This window comes from Phyllostomus hastatus, unplaced genomic scaffold (genome assembly GCF_019186645.2).
Source record: "Phyllostomus hastatus isolate PE091 unplaced genomic scaffold, TTU_PhHast_1.1 phas_scaffold_129, whole genome shotgun sequence".
In the NCBI taxonomy this organism is placed as follows: domain Eukaryota; kingdom Metazoa; phylum Chordata; class Mammalia; order Chiroptera; family Phyllostomidae; genus Phyllostomus; species Phyllostomus hastatus.
Genome location: NW_025334009.1, coordinates 10271704 through 10289312, shown reverse-complemented (window position 1 = coordinate 10289312; position 17609 = coordinate 10271704). Strand labels below are relative to the sequence as shown.

Sequence of the window (17609 nt, the reverse complement as noted above, 5' to 3'; positions counted from 1 at the left end):
AGTTCATGTATATGAGTCATACATATAAGCTCTTTTAAATATTTTTTAAAGATTTTATTTATTTATTTTTAGAGAGAGGAGAAGGGAGGGAGAAAGAGAGGGAGAGAAACATCAATGTGTAGTTGCCTCTCACGTGTCCCCCACTGGGGACCTGGCCTGCAACCCAGGCATGTGCCCTGACTGGAAATTAAATCAGCGGTCCTTTGGTTCACAGCCTGTGCTCAATCCACTGAGCTACACCAGCCAGGCCTAAATATTTTTTTAATTGTTGTTCAAGTACAGTTGTCTCCATTTCCCCTCCATCCCCCCCGCCCCAGCCATCCCCACCTCCCACCCTCGATCCTACCCCTCTTTGGCTTTGTCCACGTGCCCTTCATACATGTTCCTTGACCACCCTTCCCTCTTTCCCCCCTTTCCCCCCTCCCTCCTCCCCTCTGGTCACTGTCAGTTTGTTCTTCATTTCAATGTCTCTGGTTCTATTTTTGCTTGCTTGTTTGTTTTGTTGATTAGGTTCTACTTATAGGTGAGATCATGTGGTGTTTGTCTTTCACCGCCTGGCTTGCTTCACTTAGCGTAATGCTCTCCTGATCCATCCATGCTGTCTTGAAGGGTAGGAGCTCCTTCTCTCTTTCTGCTGCGTGGTATTGCATCGTGCGAAGGGACAGTACAGGACCTGGATGGGACATGTTTTCTTTGCTCATTGATTAAACAAACACACTGCTAAGGAGGTATGGGAAGTACAGCAATGAGTCAAATGCCTTTAATGAGCACACAACCCAGCAGAGCCTTCTGCAATGATAACCACACAACTACAGAGAAGCAGAGAGCTGCGTGTGGCCGAACGTTAAGAGAAAAAAAGCAGATTACAGAACTGTATGTTATGATTGATTGCAATTCTAAGCATGCGAGGGTATGAACAAGCTCCGGATGAGCAAAGGACAATGCTGCGTGGTTGGATTGTAGATGACATTTTCTTTAGCATTATCAGAATTGTTTTTCAAGCTTTGAAGTTTAGGCCATTTTAAATGTTTACTGAACAAAGAAAGCTGCTCCCTCAGCCCTGGCTCCCTAGCTGGGCGGTGGCCTGAATGATGTGGTTATCTGCAGATGGGCAGGGGTTTGCCACAAGATTGGGAGGGAGCGTTCCAGGCAGTATGGAGGGCTGGGCGGGGGGAGGCTACTCTGCACCCAGGAGTGTCCACTGAGAGCCAGTCCCCTCCGTGTCTGGGCTACAGCTGACTGCAAGTTCCTTTGGGCTCTGTCCATGCCACTGCTTCAAGCATGGTGCCAGGTGGGGGGCAAGCTGAAGTCTGGGAACCGCACAAGAGTGTCAGAAACTGCGACAGTTGGTAGCTGGTTCTTTATGCTGGAAACCGTGCTACCGATGTGAAAAGTGCCATTATCTCTATTGCACAGATGAGGAAACTGAAGCTCGGTTGGCCCTAAGCTACCCAGTGGGTAAGTGACAGAGCTGGGATTGGAAACCCTTCTCCATGTGGGCCAGGGTTCTTTCTTATTCTCTCCTTGGGCCCAGGAGCAGGTGAGGATACATGAAGCCAGATGGAAGGCATCTGGCTGACAGGGTGAGTGGGAGTCCTTTGAAAGGAGGAGGCAATGGAGAATCTCTTGGTGGGACCACATGACAGAGTGGCTCAGACGCCGGGCATTTGAGTTTGAACTTGAGGCAGGTGGCTATAGGGGGCTTTTATAGGTTTGGGAACATGAGAGAAAGAGTTTATTAAAGAAGAGGCTAGTAGTGTGGACTGGCTAGTGTGATGGGAGGGAAGGCTGGGCCAGGCACATGGTGAGGTTGGTGGGCAGCTCTTGTTCTGTGTGATCAAAACAGCACCCACCCCTCCAACTTCTTGTAAATATGTCTTGTCGAACCTCTAGCCATAAGATGGGAACAGAACCTGCCATCTTTTCTGTCCCTTGTCCATGGACACCACCACCTGATCCAGGGATGGGCAGCCGATACAAACTTGGCCAATCAGAGCCCTTCCCTGGGAATTTTGACCTTGAAACCAGAGAGGGAGGAATGGGTCTCAGTCCCTTTCTGATGGCAAAGCTGTGCTATCTGAGTCCGGGCACTCTGTCACCACTCAGAGATCTGAGAGTCAGAGAGGAAATTCTGGTGAGGTTCAAGCCAGGCGTCCGTGCACTCTCGGGCCTCAGCCAACCCTGGCAGGTACCACAGAGTGAACTATACTCACCCCCTCCTTTTTAGCTGAGCTAATCTGAGTCAAACTTTTATCAAACCAAAAAGCCCCAACTTTTGCAGTAAGAGACATGCCTGCCCTTTCTCATTCAAATTTTGAGCACGATTTTCAAAAACACCTTAAGGTATTTTTGTGGGGGGGGGGGAAGGGTAATTGGGCCCATTATTTCTTGCATGTAAGAAAGAAAAAAAATGCATCCTCATTTTTCAGTGTCAGACTCAGGAGACCCAGGCTCTCTGTAGGGACAAGGCTTTGGGGATCTCTTCAGAGAGCAATGGACGCATCTCCATCACTGGTGTAGTAAGTCGCATTGCTACTCAGCACACTTTCCCTCCTGCTCCTTTGTGATTCCGAAGCATGGATGGAACCACCGCACACAACAGCCAGGCATTTCCTATACACATGGTGGAGATACCTTCTGAACTTCTCCCCAGCAAATGCGTAGATAAAGGGATTGAGACAACAGTGGACAAATGCGACCGTCTCGGTCACATTGAGGGCCAGTTTCAGATCCTGCTTCATGTTACAGCTGGGAAAGAAGTTGTAGAGGTTGAGCGTCTCTAAGAAAACCATAACGTTGTAGGGTGTCCAGAAGAGGAAAAACACGATGACCACCAGAAAGATGAGTTTAATGGCTTTAGCCTTCTTGTTGTTCTTGCAAGAAAACAGCGTCCGCAGGATTCTGAAGTAACAGTAACTCATGATTAGCAGGGGGAGCAGGAAGCCAAGAATATTTACTTCCATGTTTCGGAGCACAGGCCAGATATCCTGCAGGATCTCAGGGTAGTCCCCAAAGCATTCGTTCTCCGTAAGTTTTGTGAACATGAACTGGGGTGCTGCCACCAGAATGGCGGCTCCCCAGACGCCTAGGCTGATGACGACGCCGTGCTGCACAGTCCGGTTGTTCATGGAGCTGGCGGCCAGGACGATGGCCTGGTACCTATCGATGCTGATGATGGTGATGAAGAATATGCCTCCAAAAAACCCAATGAAGAAGAAGGCGGTAGTGAGTTTGCACGCAGCGTTATGAAAGCCTTCGTCCCTGATCTGATAGTGAATCCAGAAGGGCAAGGTGACTACAAAGAGCAGATCGGACAAGGCCAGGTTCAGGAGGTACATGTCAGTGATGCTCTTGGGCTTCTGGCTGTGGGTGAGGGCAAACACCACCAGCATGTTTCCCACCAAGCCAAAGGCAAAGACGAGGGAGTACACTATGGGCAGGAAGGTGGTCCCGAAGTTCACGATGTCCCCCAGATTACAGGCCTCTGCACTCTCATCATACTGAAAAGCTTCTGAAACGATTTCAGGCAAGAGGGTGGGCATGGTGGGGGCCTGGAGCAGAAGGGAAAACAAGGAACGACGTGAGTTCTCAGAGAAACGAAGTCAGAACCCTGTCTGTCCCCGTACATAGGCACGCTGCTAGGGACAAATAGTGGTTGGTGCATAAGCGATCCATTTCCCAATGTCACACATGCTGTCTCACTGTATCCCCACGCCTGTCTCCAATGGAGGCTGTAACTGACTCCTTTGACAGGAGAGGAAGCCAGGTCTCTGAGAGTGACTTGTCCAAAGTCACCCAGTCAGTGGGTCCCCCAGCATCTGAATCTAAGCTTTTTTTTTTTTAATTTTTAATTTCTAATTATTTTTAAAAAGATTTTATTTATTTCTTTTTAGAGAGGGGAAGGGAGGGAGAAAGAAAGAGATAGAAACATCAGTGTGTGGTTGCCTCTCACATGGCCACCACTGGGGATCTGGCCTGCAACCCAGGCATGTGCCCTGACTGGGAATCGAACCTGCAATGCTTTGGTTCGCAGCCTGCGCTCAATCCACTGAGCTACGCCAGCCAGGGCTGAATCTAAGCTTTTTGAGGCATAAGACAAACCTTTTTTTTTGTCATATTTTTTCAAAGTTTTTTCAACAGTAGCTAGCTTTACCAGTGTGTGGATAGGGGAGAGAGGACCATGGGCAAGGAGGTGAGGGGTGCAGCCCTAGTTCCCACTTCTAGTCCCAACTCCCTAAAGCAGTTCTCTACCCCGTTCCCTCATTCCCACCCTTCCGCCCTCTGGGCTGACTGTCTCCTGCATGAAACTGAGACTGGAGAGAGGCCCCAGACGCTCTCCAGGGCCCTCAGCAGACCCATGCCCAGAAGTCCTTGTCTTTGTTTCCGGGAGCCATTTTTTCCCTCCTGCTCTTGAAACCGATGAGTTCTTCTCTTGCATTGTGGATAAGACACAGAGTCCCCTGCTCTATGGTGACTACCTTGTGTCAACTCGCCCAGGATTTTTCCAGTTTTAGCACCGAAAGCCTCCCCTGCAGGAGTCCCTGCCTTCTAAGCAAACCCAGATGGTGGGTCATACCATCGCTCCTAGACACGAGCAGGTGTGGCCGCCCTCTAGGCCTCTGCAGCCAGTGGAAGGGACCGCTTGGCCCCCAGTGGAGGGCTGTGCTCAGCCTGCTGCGCCAGCCCTGCGCGGCTCATCCACTTGATCGTGAGCAGCCCCACACTCTCCTTCCGCCTGGCCCTCCCCACTCTTCTTACTTCCTGTTTCCTCCTGCACAAACATGGAAAGAGAAGACATTTCTGCACAGGTTGGGGAGTAACACTTGCCCATGTCCCCTCCCCTCCCCTCCAGGACTGGCTCCTCATTCATTCCAGAGGCTACAAAAGCAGCCTGGCAGGAACGCTGGTCCCCGGGGCTCCCGCTGTGCCTTGTGGTGTCACAGACAGGCACCTCAGAAACCCCAACCGCAGGCAGGGCGCACCTCCTGGTTGTCGCTGCATCCCTTCCCACCACAACTAAAAGCAGCACTCACACTTCTTCAACCAAGGGAGTTTTCACACCCCACTGTTTCCTTTTCATGCTGGCTTTGCTCAGTTGGTGAGGCGCCAAGGTGAGAGCCCACCCACCTACGCAGAGATGGGCCCTGCCCTGCACCCAGGCTCATTTTTGCATCTGACCCAGACCCCCCAGGACCCAGTGGGCCAAGGCTCCGACCTGGGCTGTCTCAGGCTGGGAGGGAGTTCCCACCCCCAGCACAAATCTATGCTTTCTTTGCTTTCGGCCGCAGGGCCCTTTTCTCACAAAGGAGCCTCTGGAAGTGACCTTAACCAATAACATTTCAGTTGAACCATATAAAATGGCTGATATGCCACCGTGTTGAACCACACAAAGGTTAGTTTCGTTTTGGATGGTGCCAGCTGAGAGGGAGAAACAGAAATCGCTACTTGGTGCCCATGGCTGGTGGCAGATGCATGTCTTCCCAGACATGCAGATGGGAGGGTGTGCAGTCAGGCCCTTGGAGGTCATCATTCAGGATCTCGGGGCAAACTTCCTTCTCCCTCCCCTTCCTCCCAGTGACAGGAGCCGGCATGCTGACCTGGAGAGGAGGCCAAGGTCAATACAAATCACGGTGCAGCTTTTCGAGTTCTTGAGCTCCATCCTGCAGCCCACGAACTTTGTGCATTTGGATCGGCTTGATTTTGCCAAATGTGCATGAGTTGGGTTTGATTTCCACTCTTGGTACTCACTGTGCCTTACGCACAGGGACCTCCTATAAATCTCCAGGCAGGTGTCCCTCGGCCACTGAGGAGGGAGAGCAGGCGATGGGCAGGAAGAGTGAGGGCTGCAGACTTGGGCTCTCCCAAGGTGGTGTCCCTTGTGTGCCTTCTCTGACCTAGTGACCTTGGGCGAACTTGGAACTCTTGGGCCTCACATTCCTCACCTGCAAGACTGGGGTTCATTCTCATGGCTGCCTACGGTGCCGTTCTGAAGTGAGCACCTGGCACAGCGCATTGCATACAGCAGGCACTTAATACATACACTAGGTGAGAAAGCAGAAGCACTTTGGACGTTTGGAATCATCCAGGCAGCCCGTGGACTCATGTTTCACTCCTACCCAAATTGTGAGTATTTGGTGTGGAATGGATATTTTATTATTTTCCCCTGAAATTAAAAATGTTTCCTTTATAATTTTTTTGGGGGGGGGAGGGGAGAGGGTGGAAGGAGGAGGGAGCAAGCCAAGCTTTACTGAGCTTTCACTAAGGCCCAGAGAAGAGACCCATCAGACTCACGGACAAACACTCCACGTTATTATCTATTTAGTTCTCTCTGCAACTCCGAAGGGCAAGTCCTGTGTTTAATTCACTGCCTTGCCGAATGGCTCCGGGGAGATTCGTGGTGAGAGGGAGGGAAGGCTGGGACCAGAGCTGGGGGATGGTAGAAACAGACAGTTGACTTCCAGGCTGAGTGGCAAGGAGGTCCAAATGCAGCCCCTCACCACGCTGAGGGGCCTGGCTCAGGGCAGCCACAGGCACAGGGACACTTTTTCTAATTGGCACCCAGACATCAGATAAGCCAGGGGTAGTCCCGGTTGGAGCAGCTCAGCATCCATTCAGCAAGCACACAGTAAGTGTCCAGGGGCACTTTGCTCAGCACGGCAGGGGGCACGTGGAAAGATCTGTCAGGCATAGTCTCAGCCATGACGGGGCTTGTCATCTCAGCGGGGAAGACTTCACACAGGCCAAGGCTTTGGTAAGGACAGAACGCAGGCGTGTGCCAATTTATCCTCAAGATGAAATGCCATTTCAGATGTGCTTGGGAAGGGGTGATTGTGCCCGACTGTTGGCCACAACAGTTGCTTATTGCAAGTAAGACCGGTTGGTCATGGCATTGGTCTAGCTTGGGACCACTCCCTGCCAGCCACAGGGTCTGTTCAGGTGAGGATTCAGCTCGCTCATGGCTCAGCATTACCAGCAAAGACCCCAGAAGTGTCCCAGCTCTCACTGCTCTGCCTCAGCACTTGCACATAGTAGGTGCTTCCTCAGCATGCTGGAGTCCTGCTATGAGCAATTCTGCACCATGATACAGAGGAAGGAATGGAGGAACACAGCTTTCAGTGAGCTCCTCAAAGCCTAGTATTCCGAAATAACAACAACAGTATGTTGTGCATGCTCAATAAATGGTAGCCAACACATAACAGGATTATTATCTCTATGGGCAAGTGGATGCACTCAGAGAGGGTGAGCAATTTACTTAAGGCCACACAGCTGGCAGGTGGCAGGGCTGCAGTTTGGGCCCAAATGTGACCAGTCTCAGAATTTTTTCCCAACTTTGCATTATGCCCCTTCCCCTGTCCTAAGACTACGGGTTCTTAAGAAAAACAGTGGTGTCCTCTTCAGCTCTGCAGGTCACTGTTCAACAGAGGGAGACATCTGCACAACAGAGCAAATGCACAGGAAGGAACACTTATAGAAGAATTAATATTGTGCTCTAGACCTTCCTCCCAAAGAGTTCCGTGTGAGTAGAGGCAAGAGCAGGCCTTCCGTTGCCCCATTCCCAGGGGCATTCACAGGGCACACAGGTGTCCTTTCTGATCACGGGCCAGGGACCCTTGATCTCTGAGAGCTTAGTGGGCCCCTAGTATGTCAAATGAATGAATGAGTGAATGCGTGAGTGAATGAATGAATGAAAGGCCTAGAATACAGCCTTCCCATACAGAGCCCCAGGAGAGAGCACAGGCCCACCAGCTCTCCAAAGAGAAAACAACTTAGAAAAGACAGTCACTCATCTCAACATACACTTTCAGTGCATGGCTGTTGGACATAGCTGGTCATGAGACAGACGCCAGCATGAGCCATTTGGGCTTCTTCTGTGCAGATGTCAAGGCCCAGCTGCTGCTGTGACTGTGTGACTCGGGGGTGGCCCAGGGTTTTACATGGCTGGGGAGGGAATTTGCAGTCTGTCTGAGCCCTTGAGCCAGATCAAACCCAGCCTTTCTGGACACAGGCCTGGGGCATGTGAGGGTGCCATTTGCATCAGAAACCTGACTGCAGGTGGGACTTCTCCTTCACTGAATTATTCCATTGAACTTGATAGCCTAATCAAGGGACCTTTTTAGGGTGGGTGAGCCTGAGCTGGGTGGACCTTTTCTTTCTGGATCCAGGACTGGGAGATGAGACTGGAGATCTGGCCTCCAGGCGGCGGATGGGAGTAGGGTTGGTCCATGGGGATGGCCTTCAGGGGAGGTCAGAGGGCTGTCAGGGGTCAAACTGGCTTCCACGTAGGCTGGACACTGGCTTTCCTGGTCCCTGAAGACACCAGAATCCAATGGGGTGAGCCTCAGCTAGGTAGGTTCCACATGGACACGACTGCAAGGGGAAGGGTGCGTGCCAGGGTGAAGTTCATGCCCACTGCCAACCAAGGCTGCTCTGCGCAGCTGAGGGCGGAAGCCAGCAGGAACCATCTGCCCTGGACTGTTCTCGGGCCTCCTCACACTCTCTTCCATTACATCAAGATTTGACTAAATGGCGTGGAGCTTTTAAAGAACCTCCCGCTTGCCTCCCCTGCCCAGCCTTTTCTACTTCCTCTGGTCTGCTTCCTGTTCTCAAGCCCACTCATTTATTTTTTTGAACTTTTTTTTTTTGGTCACCATTACCCACTGTTTCCAACCAGCTTCCCTTTTCTGCACTTCCTCCCTTAGGTAGCCCCAACCCCTTGTCTCCTTCTATCCAACGTTCTCTTCAGGTTGTGTCCCCCTTTCTTCTGGTTTCTGGTTCTGCTTACAGTTGGCTAGATCCGGTGCATCTTCTTCTGTGTATTTGTTTGTTTACCCTCCTTGGTCTCTGCTGATGACTTTTTAGGCCCTTGAGTGACAACTGGGGTTGAGGTGCAGTCTAATGTCAAGAAAACACACACACAAAAAAACCTCAAAGCCAAAACAAAACAAAAAACAAACCCCATGAGGTTTAATTTCGTTTTCCTTTGGACCAAAGGAAACTAGGGAATTGCTTGAGCCCTGACCCCCCAGCTTTCCCCGGGGGGATGCCTTCGTGCCACTGCTGTTCCGGAACCCGAGGTGGTCCTCGGGAAGCCCCTGGTTAGAAGGCAAAGGGGCTGCCAGTCCTGGGTGCCTGCTAGGTGTCATGCTCCCTACGCACGATCCCTTTTCATTCTCTCCACGGCCCCACAGGAGAAGCGATTACCCTCCCCCCCTGAACAAATTAATTGACGGCTGCTCAGAGAGACTTGGGAAACTTGTTTAAGAGAGCCATAGAGCCAAGATTACACCCCAGATGCGCCTCTCCATCCCCCTGGCACTGCACAAGGCTTTCCCTCTTGGAGAGATGTACGGCTTCCCGTGGGCCGCTCCTCTAGAGCAAGAACCAGCACCCCATGGGAAGAAGATGCCCGTGAGGCAAGCCCGAATGTTCTCCCTGGGGTTCGGCCTTCCGGACTTAGAACCTGGTATTTGACACTCCGTGAATGGATGGGCTGGAAATGGGGGACAGGGGGCTTATTTTCTGCCTTCAGATATATGGTGATGCTTTTCAGAGCCATGTGCCTCCTAGGGGCCCACCCACCCCATGATGGCTGGGAGACCCTAGGGGCCCACCCACCCCATGATGGCTGGGAGACCCTGGGCAACTCACTCCCAGCTCTGCCTCAATTCCTTGATGTGTGAAAGGAAAGGCTTGGAGAAGACCACCCCTAAGGGCCTGGCCAACTCTGGCATGTTCAATTTTTCAACAAGAACCAAGCAGGAGGAAGTCTTTCCCTTCCTTCTTTCCTTCCTTCCTTCCTTCCTTCCTTCCTTCCTTCCTTCCTTCCTTCCTTCCTTCCTTCCTTCCCTCCCTCCTTCCTTCCTTCTTTTCTTTCTCTCTCTCTCTCACCCCCTGCCCCCCCTCCGTAGAAGGGGAGAGACAGAGAGAGAAACATCAACTGGCTGCCTTCTCATATGCGCCCAACTAGGAACTGAACCTGCAACCCAGGCATGTGCTCTGGCTACGAGTCAAACCCACAGACTTTTGGTCTACAGAACAATGCTCCAACCAACTGAGCCACACTGGCCAGGGCAAGAAGGAAGTATTTTTAAAGAGCAACACGAGTCCTGGGTCAGTGAAAGTGTGACCTGGTGTCAACAGAAGTGGCTGCCCGGCAGCCCACCCAGGGGACACGAAGCTTCTGGGCTTGCAGACTACCAGCCAGCACTTCACATGAAAGCTAGAGGGGTTGATGTCAAGCCCTGGCAAGTCTTGAACTTCACCTTGTTCCAGATGGGCAGGTCCTCTGTGTGGCCCTGAGCCCATACCCCCAGCTGTTTGGGCCCCTGGGTTTTACCGGGTCCTGATGGGTTTCCCATTTACAATGACAGCTGTTTTTTGTTTTTGTTTTTTTAATTAACACCCTCCCCTAGGATGCAGGAAGAGCTAAAATATTAGTGTCCAGCTAATCTTAACTGAAGTATGGTGAAATTAAAAAAGAATTAAAACAATTTTTATGAAAAAATTTCTTGCTGTTGAAAATAAAGGAAGAGAATCCTCCTGCTTCCTTTTTCTTAGAGTGTTTACTTTAGAAAACGTGTAAGTAGTCTCTCGTGTCTTTGAAATGGACTTATGTATCCTTTTGAAAAGTGATTGGTTCTCCTGTCAGCTTGTCTTCCTCCAGGACCTGGGAGCCATCCCTTGGAAATGCAAACATCAAAAGACAGACAGTCCCCGACACCCCCACACCCCCTTCCGTGAGAAGTTAGGAGCAGAGTGCACTGCCCCAAGTTGCATAACTACCTCTTATCATAACAATATGAGAAGTTTATTTCTTCTCTGGCTGGAGCCCATTAGTTAACACCGATGGTGACTGCAGTTACCACAGTGAAGCCGGGACGACCTGTGTGTGTGACTGTCAAGTTTTCTTACGTGCAGGCTAGTTTATCTTGAGAACAGGGGTGTGAGGGGTCGCATCTGCTTGGCTGTGTAAAGGGTGAGAGTTTTCCTGTTCTGTCTTTACAGTCTCTTAGCGGATTGCCAAGGGATACGCATCCCGTTCTGGTTTAATGCTTATTCAAGAATAAAAGTGTTTTCTCTCTCTCCTCTCTTTGCGGAGAGGTGTTCCTGGATTGGATGGGAGAAGAGTTTGTTTTTGGCTTGATGGCCCCAACACAAAGCACTCTACTAAATGCTGAGGAGGTAGAAGGGTTTTTAAGATACAATCTCTGTAAAATCTTATTGTTTCATGATAAATATTAGAAAAGTTGTAGGAAACCCAAGAACTGGACCGTTTTTGCTGAGTCTTAAAGGCTGGAAGGGTCTTCCGGGTAGACAGAGGTAAAGACAGAAACTGGCGGGTGGGGTTGAAGCCAAAGGCACTGAGGGTCTGAGCATGGGGTGGGGGGCGCTCCTGGGACCAAGGCTAGGCAGAGGGGGTGTGACGGAATATGCTAGAAACAGAAAGACGTGGGGATGGTGGGGTTAGAAGAGGCAGGTTTGAACCCAGAGCATTCAGAGAAATCCAGTTTAGTCTGTGTCCGGGGCTCCAGGAAGGACGCGGGGAGAGCTGAGACCAAGCAGGCAGAAGAGGGGTGGGCAGAGGAGTCTCAGATGCCGCGCTAAGGAACTATAGGGAGAATTTATGAATGACTGTGACATAGGCCAGAAAAGTTACTGGTGTCCTACCTAGCACGCCCTTCCGGGCCGCCTCCCCCTTTAACTGTCCGAGCTGACTGACTGCTCCCTAAGCTGTAACAGACTGGTAGCAACGCCGCGATTCTCGCTGATGGGACTAGAAACCGTGTCTGGCGGGGCTGCCTTCAATAACCGCCTTGCTGAGACGGACCAATGTGGCGATTGTCTGTACATTTAGCTCAGCACTTCTGGAAGGGTCTCATCTATGCTATCGCTGAGGCTGTGGCCCGTCCCTTCTGACTGCTGTCCAAGGTGCCACCGTGTGTGCGCCACGCCTGCCATCAGGCTGTGGCAACGCACAGCGGGGCTCACAGTTTGAGGCCACCAGAACAACATTTGTGCGCATGCGCCTGCATCCCCGACCATGTGGGTACGTGCTGGAAACTTGGGCCAAAAGGCAGACGGCTGCGTGAGTCCGCACATACAGGGGAGGGGCAGCCAGGTGTCCCACATCCCAACGGCCATTCACCTTGTTTAGCGAGGCACATCTAGGGGGGACAAGTAGAGGAACAAGCAAGGAGTGATGACCATGAAAGTCAGGATCGTGGTGACTTCTGGGAGGGACGGGTGGTGGTCAGGGAGAGAGCAGCGGAGGCTGCTGGGGGCTGGCCTGGATGTCTCCATTTGTAATAATTTGTTAACCCCCACACTGTTCTTTGAGTGTGTGTTTCACCATACACATAGGTTTAAGGAAAAGGCAAAAGAGAAAAAAGGGGTCTGGGGAGATATTGAAACAGGTATAATATAGGTTTTCTTCCTATGGAGGCTCACAATCCAAAATAGCTGCGCTTTGGCCAGGCCCAAAGATGAGGGGGTTGAAGCGCCCGCTGTGTCTGGAGAGTCACGAGAGTCCCAGCCCCTGGGCGCATGCGCGCTCTGAGCCCCCACAGCAGACAGGCAGCAGGAGGGTCAGGCTGGAAGGCTCAGGCTTCCCTGAGCAGAATCAGTGACTCAGGAGAATGCAAGCGCTCGGGATTCCCAGACTGCTTCTGGGAATTGGGACCAGTCCTGGGAAAAGTCCGCGGAGGCCTGGCCTGTGCCCCCTGGCTCATAACTGTGACCTGTCGTGGGACACCAGGTGTGCCCCTTCCTGCAGAGCTCATCCACTGCAGGTGCTGCTTCTAAACATTGCCCAGGGGAACCACTGAGCCTGATGCAAACAGGGGAGCTGAGGACTCCGACCCAGGTCAGAGGTTGGGCTGGGGAGGACCAGCCCCAAGTCCCGGGCCTTGGGAAGTCCGTTCTTTGAGGCCAGGGTTTCTGACACTGTTGCCCTTCTGAAGCCCCGCAGAGGTCAGATGGGGTGCTTCCTGGGGGGTGGAGGAGGGTGGGGAATGGAATGGAAGGTGGTCCTGTGCTGGGTCAGCTCTGGCACATTCCTTCCTCTCCTGCTCCTCACAGCCTCACTCCGAAGTAGCCAGTGACCTTGAATTGCACAAGCTTCCTGAGCCTCAGTTTCCCATAGGGACAACACCTATTGTTTCTTGAACCCCAAATAGGGGCCAGGAAATGGGGTTGGAATTTTATGTACCATGCCTTAATCTTCACAGAAACTCAGTCTGGACCCATCACCTGGCTTCAAATCAACTCCTGGCTGATATCCGTTTTAAAAGCGGGCCTTGAGGCTTAGCAAGGTCAAGTGCAGAGGTGGAGCTTTGTTCCAAAGCCAAGCTGTCTCCCCGCTGCCCCACCCCGCCCTGCCGACCTTCATCTGCAAAGTGGGGAAACTGGCAGCTGTCCAGCAGGGGTATGGCTGACCTGTGGCGGACACACAGTAGGTCTCCCTTCCCCGGATGTGGGGAAGAGCCTGGTCAGCCTGCGAGTAAGGAGGAATACCACGGAGCCCACTCATAACTCCTTTCTTTCCAATGGCACAAAGCTCCTGAACCCGAGGGTCCTCGCCATGACTATACCCGTGTACGGCAATACTGAGCCTCAAACTCGTGCCAGCAATTTATTAATTCAAGTTGTCTTCACTAGAAATGCTCTTTATAAAAAGGTAGATGCACAAAAAATGCATGGAAATAAAAGGAGAAAACAACACAAAACTACCAATTGCTTAGCTTCCCAGATTTCACCGCAGCTAGCTTTTAAAATCAATCTTTATGCATGTTTTCATATTCATATGCGCATATGAAGTATAGTTATATTTAAAGGGAGGTGCTATTTTTATTATAACATTTTACTTTTATTATACACGTTCAAACACACACAAATGCGGAGAGAACCCCCACGCACTCCTCACCCAGCTTCAACAAGCCCCTCCCGGTCAGCATTTCATCCACTCCCCCCTCGCGTCCTGCTGGATTGTCAGAAAATGGGTCCAGCCATCATAGCATTTCGCTCATACACAGTTCATTGCGAGTCTCTAAAAGAATGACTCCTTTCTTAAAAAAAAAAAAAAAACAACTTCCATATGATTTCTTACTGTGAAAAGTTAACAATAATTCTACCCTACCATTCAGATGCACTCTCAAATGATGCTTCTCTTTTTAGTTAATGCCAAATCACGAGCATTTCTCCCTGTGCTTACTAATTAATGCATCTGGTCATAGTCTATCATGTTGAGCATATCGTAAATGATTTAACCACTCATTCCCTACCACCCAGCAACTCCTCAAAGCCCCCTGAACATTGAAGCTGGAACACCCTCAGGTAAATGGTCTCCCTTGTTGGCAAAGCAAACCAGCATCATTGCCCTACTTGGGCCTCTGACCACAGTGCCCTGCCCCACGCACCCACAGGTGCTGATCTCCCACCCACAGGTGCTGATCGGGTCCTCGGCTCCTACCTGGGCTGGGCTGGGCTTGGGAAGGGAATCTCTGGATGTGCCAATCAGCCACCCTGTCCCACGCAGGCTCTGCCAGAGAGCATTTCCCTTTTCCTTCCCTCTGAGGGCATCTTTATTTGCGAAGTTAGCCAATGGTATCTGGTTTCCTGTGAGGTAGGTTATCTCTAGACGCTGCTGGAGGCAGGCTCGAAAGCCCAGGCTGGAGGCCAGCAGACCATAGAAGGGTCTAGATCACCCGAGCCTGGGGGCAGACCAAGAGGGGGCAGCAGGGAGAGATGATTTGGGGGCTGTGTTTTTTACCCAAACATGGGTAGAGGGCGGGGACCATGCAGCTCTGTTTAGTGGTGCGTCTTTACGCAAGCTGAGAAAACCCACGAACCAGTTTTCCTGTGCGAAACAGGGAGCCCGTTTTAGTCCCCGGACAGGATCGGGGTGCAGGTTTACTGAGCTGCAGCTTTTCTCCTCACAGTGTGGTCCCCGCTGGGAGCTTATCAGCAATGCAGCACCTCAGGCCTCACCCTAGACCAACTCCATGTGACTCTGCATTTTAATGAAATTCTCCAGAGATTGGGAAGAGCCTTGAGTTTGAGAAGCGTTGGCACAGGGAGCTCCTAGTCCATGCCTGGCACCCGGTAGATGCTTAATAATTATGATTTTATGTACCTCTCTCCTTAAAGGCATTTCATGGCTCCCTCTACCCTTCTGCCAAGTTACCCCGAGTTACGTACACAGTAGGCAACCTGGCCGGGCTCCTTGCCACGTTATCTCTCACTGCCGCCGCTGCTGCAGCTGGGACCTGACTTCTCCAGGGCAGATTCCTGCACCCAGCCCCAGCCCACTTGTTCCGAGGACAACGTGCATCTCTGGCACCATGGTCCTACTAGCCTGACGCAAGTTCAAGGCAAATACTGCTTCTGGTCCATCCCTGAGCGAGGGCCTAGCAGCTGGGGTCTGGCCCCAGGAGACCCTCGGCGCATGTTGATGACATGATCATGAGCCCTCCCAAGCCTTCCCTGGCTCCTCCCTGCCCACCTGGCTGCCTGCACCCCAGCACTGCCTGCACTCTGGTTGCTGTGGTCTCCTGAGGTCAGGGGCATCCTGTACGCTCTCCACCGTGCTTCCTCCTCAGTCCTGTCACGGCCCGCTGGGACAGAGCTGTGGGCTGGGGTTGCAGTGCCGCAGGCTTGGGGACCAGCTGGGGTTTGGGGAAGCCCACCCCTGGTTTCCTTCCTTTGTTCGTCCCTGGTTTCAGTGCCTTTGACTCACCTCCTGCTTCCCCGAGTGCTTCTTTCTGGAACGTGGCCGACACCCTTTCTCTCCTCTGGTCACACACTCTTCAAGGACAATCTCACCTACGCCCCGTCAGTAGCCACCTCTGAGGTCTGGTTCCCATATTTCTGTGTCCAGTGGGGCCTGTACGGCCTCCAATGCCCCTCCGTGTCCTTCACACTTCTTGTCATTCACCCCAGTGAATGAGCTCCTTCTGCACCCCAAAGCCAAGGAGCTCTTTCTAGAACCCAAACTGCTGACTTAAATGCTCCAGAGGCTCTGCTCACTGTCGTTCAAGTCTCAGCTTGTGAGCACGGCCTTGATGTGATCCCCGCCCCTTGGAGGTTCCCACTCGCTGCAAGCAACCCTTCCTTCTCCCTTCTCCCCAGGCTCCCGGGCCGGGATTCAACCCTACCTTCCTTGGAAGCCAACAGCTAAGGCTTTCCTGTTGCACAGATGCTGGTAGAAGACAGGACTCTATGACTCACGGCCCAGCCAGCAGCCTATTTGTGTCAGTTCCCTTTCCTCCCCAACCCCACAGAGTGACACAGTGGGCCAGGACGACACCTGCACGCGAAGAGAGGAACTCAGGCTTGGGGAATGGGTATTTTATTTCTTTATTTTTAAAGATTTTATTTACTTATTTTTAGAGAGGGAAGGGAGGGAGATAGAGAGAGAGAGAGAGAAACATCAATGTGCGGTTGTTGGGGGCCGTGGCCTACAACCCAGGCATGTATCCTGGCTGGGAGTCGAACATGCGACACTTTGGTTCTCAGCCAGAGCTCAATCCACTGAGCTACGCCAGCCAGGAATGAGCATTTTAGAGCAAGCAGTGAACAAGCCTGGTCTTTGGAGCAGGGGGAGACCTCTCCTCCACCCTCAGACCGCAAACACCACCCTGAAAAGTGACCAAGGAAAGAGTGGCGGGGCTTTGCGTGCTGGGGCGCTCGGTGGCACTGGAGAGCCTCGGCCACCTTCCCACTCTCGCCCCGCCTCCTCCGGCCATGGTGAAGGCCGCTCTGGCTCTGCCCTGGGCGCCTTTTCCTTCCTGGGTCCCTGTCCGTCCCTCCCCAGTCCTCCCACTCTGCGTGCTGCCCCATTCCTTTGGCCAGTCTTTTTTTTTTTTAAAGATTTTGTTTATTTATTTATTTTTAGAGAGAGGGGAAGGGAGGGAGAAAGAGAGGGACAAAAATGTTGATATGACGGAGAACATCGATCCATTGCCTCTCGCACACCCCCAACTGGGGACCTGGCCCGCAGCCCTGGCATGTGCCCTGACTAGGAATCGAACCAGGGACCTTTTGGTTTGTAGAGACTACCCTCAACTCACTGGTCTTCATCCCTCATTTTTCCAGCCCCCTCTGGCCCCACCCTTTGTCTGAGCTGTTCCTTATGAAGGGTCGCAGAATGTGCCACCTCCAAAATACACCGCTTTGGCACTTTGGTGCTTTCGAGCTGTAGGCACTTAACAAACAGCAAACGCAGGGAGAGGCCGTCTCTGAACTGCTCCCAGCTGCCTAAAGGCAGGTCCTCCGAAAGGAACTCCGTGGTCATAAACCTCCACGCAGGGAGTTCCACCGACTGGGAAGATTGACTCTTGTCGTAGAAGAGACTGGAAGTTGGCACCACACCCAGACAGCTTGGTCACAAACTGTCAGACCTCTCACCTGTCCTTCGAACGGCCCGTTCATCTTCTCTAAACATCATTTACCCTCCCTCCGCCTTCTCCCCATTAAACTGGTATTTAAGCCTGAAGTCACTCCTCCCTGGAGGAGTGACTATGGGTCTGGGCTGTGTTTCCTGGGTATCTCCCACGTATATATGGGGTACTGATGTTAATAATCGCCTGTTCATTTTTCTCTTTTTAATCTGT

General features: G+C 51.9%; 1 protein-coding gene across 9 annotated transcripts; it reads right to left on the bottom strand.

The window, feature by feature from the left end:
• Positions 1-516: 516 nt before the first annotated feature.
• On the bottom strand, positions 517-16230 carry CX3CR1 (C-X3-C motif chemokine receptor 1). Of its 9 annotated transcripts, none has more exons than XM_045857420.1 (3): positions 16152-16227; positions 4577-4771; positions 517-3551 (listed from the first exon to the last, which is right to left on the bottom strand). In XM_045857420.1, the coding sequence occupies exons 2-3, from the start codon at positions 4577-4579 to the stop codon at positions 2484-2486; spliced, it is 1071 nt and encodes a 356-aa protein (XP_045713376.1). In that variant the 5' UTR covers positions 4580-4771; positions 16152-16227; the 3' UTR covers positions 517-2483. The 9 variants fall into 9 exon arrangements, with proteins under 9 accessions (XP_045713376.1, XP_045713377.1, XP_045713374.1 ...); XM_045857421.1 differs by lacking the exon at positions 16152-16227 and adding an exon at positions 15734-16140 and having other exon boundaries at positions 4577-4800; XM_045857418.1 differs by lacking the exon at positions 16152-16227 and adding an exon at positions 15734-16140.
• Positions 16231-17609: the final 1379 nt, after the last annotated feature.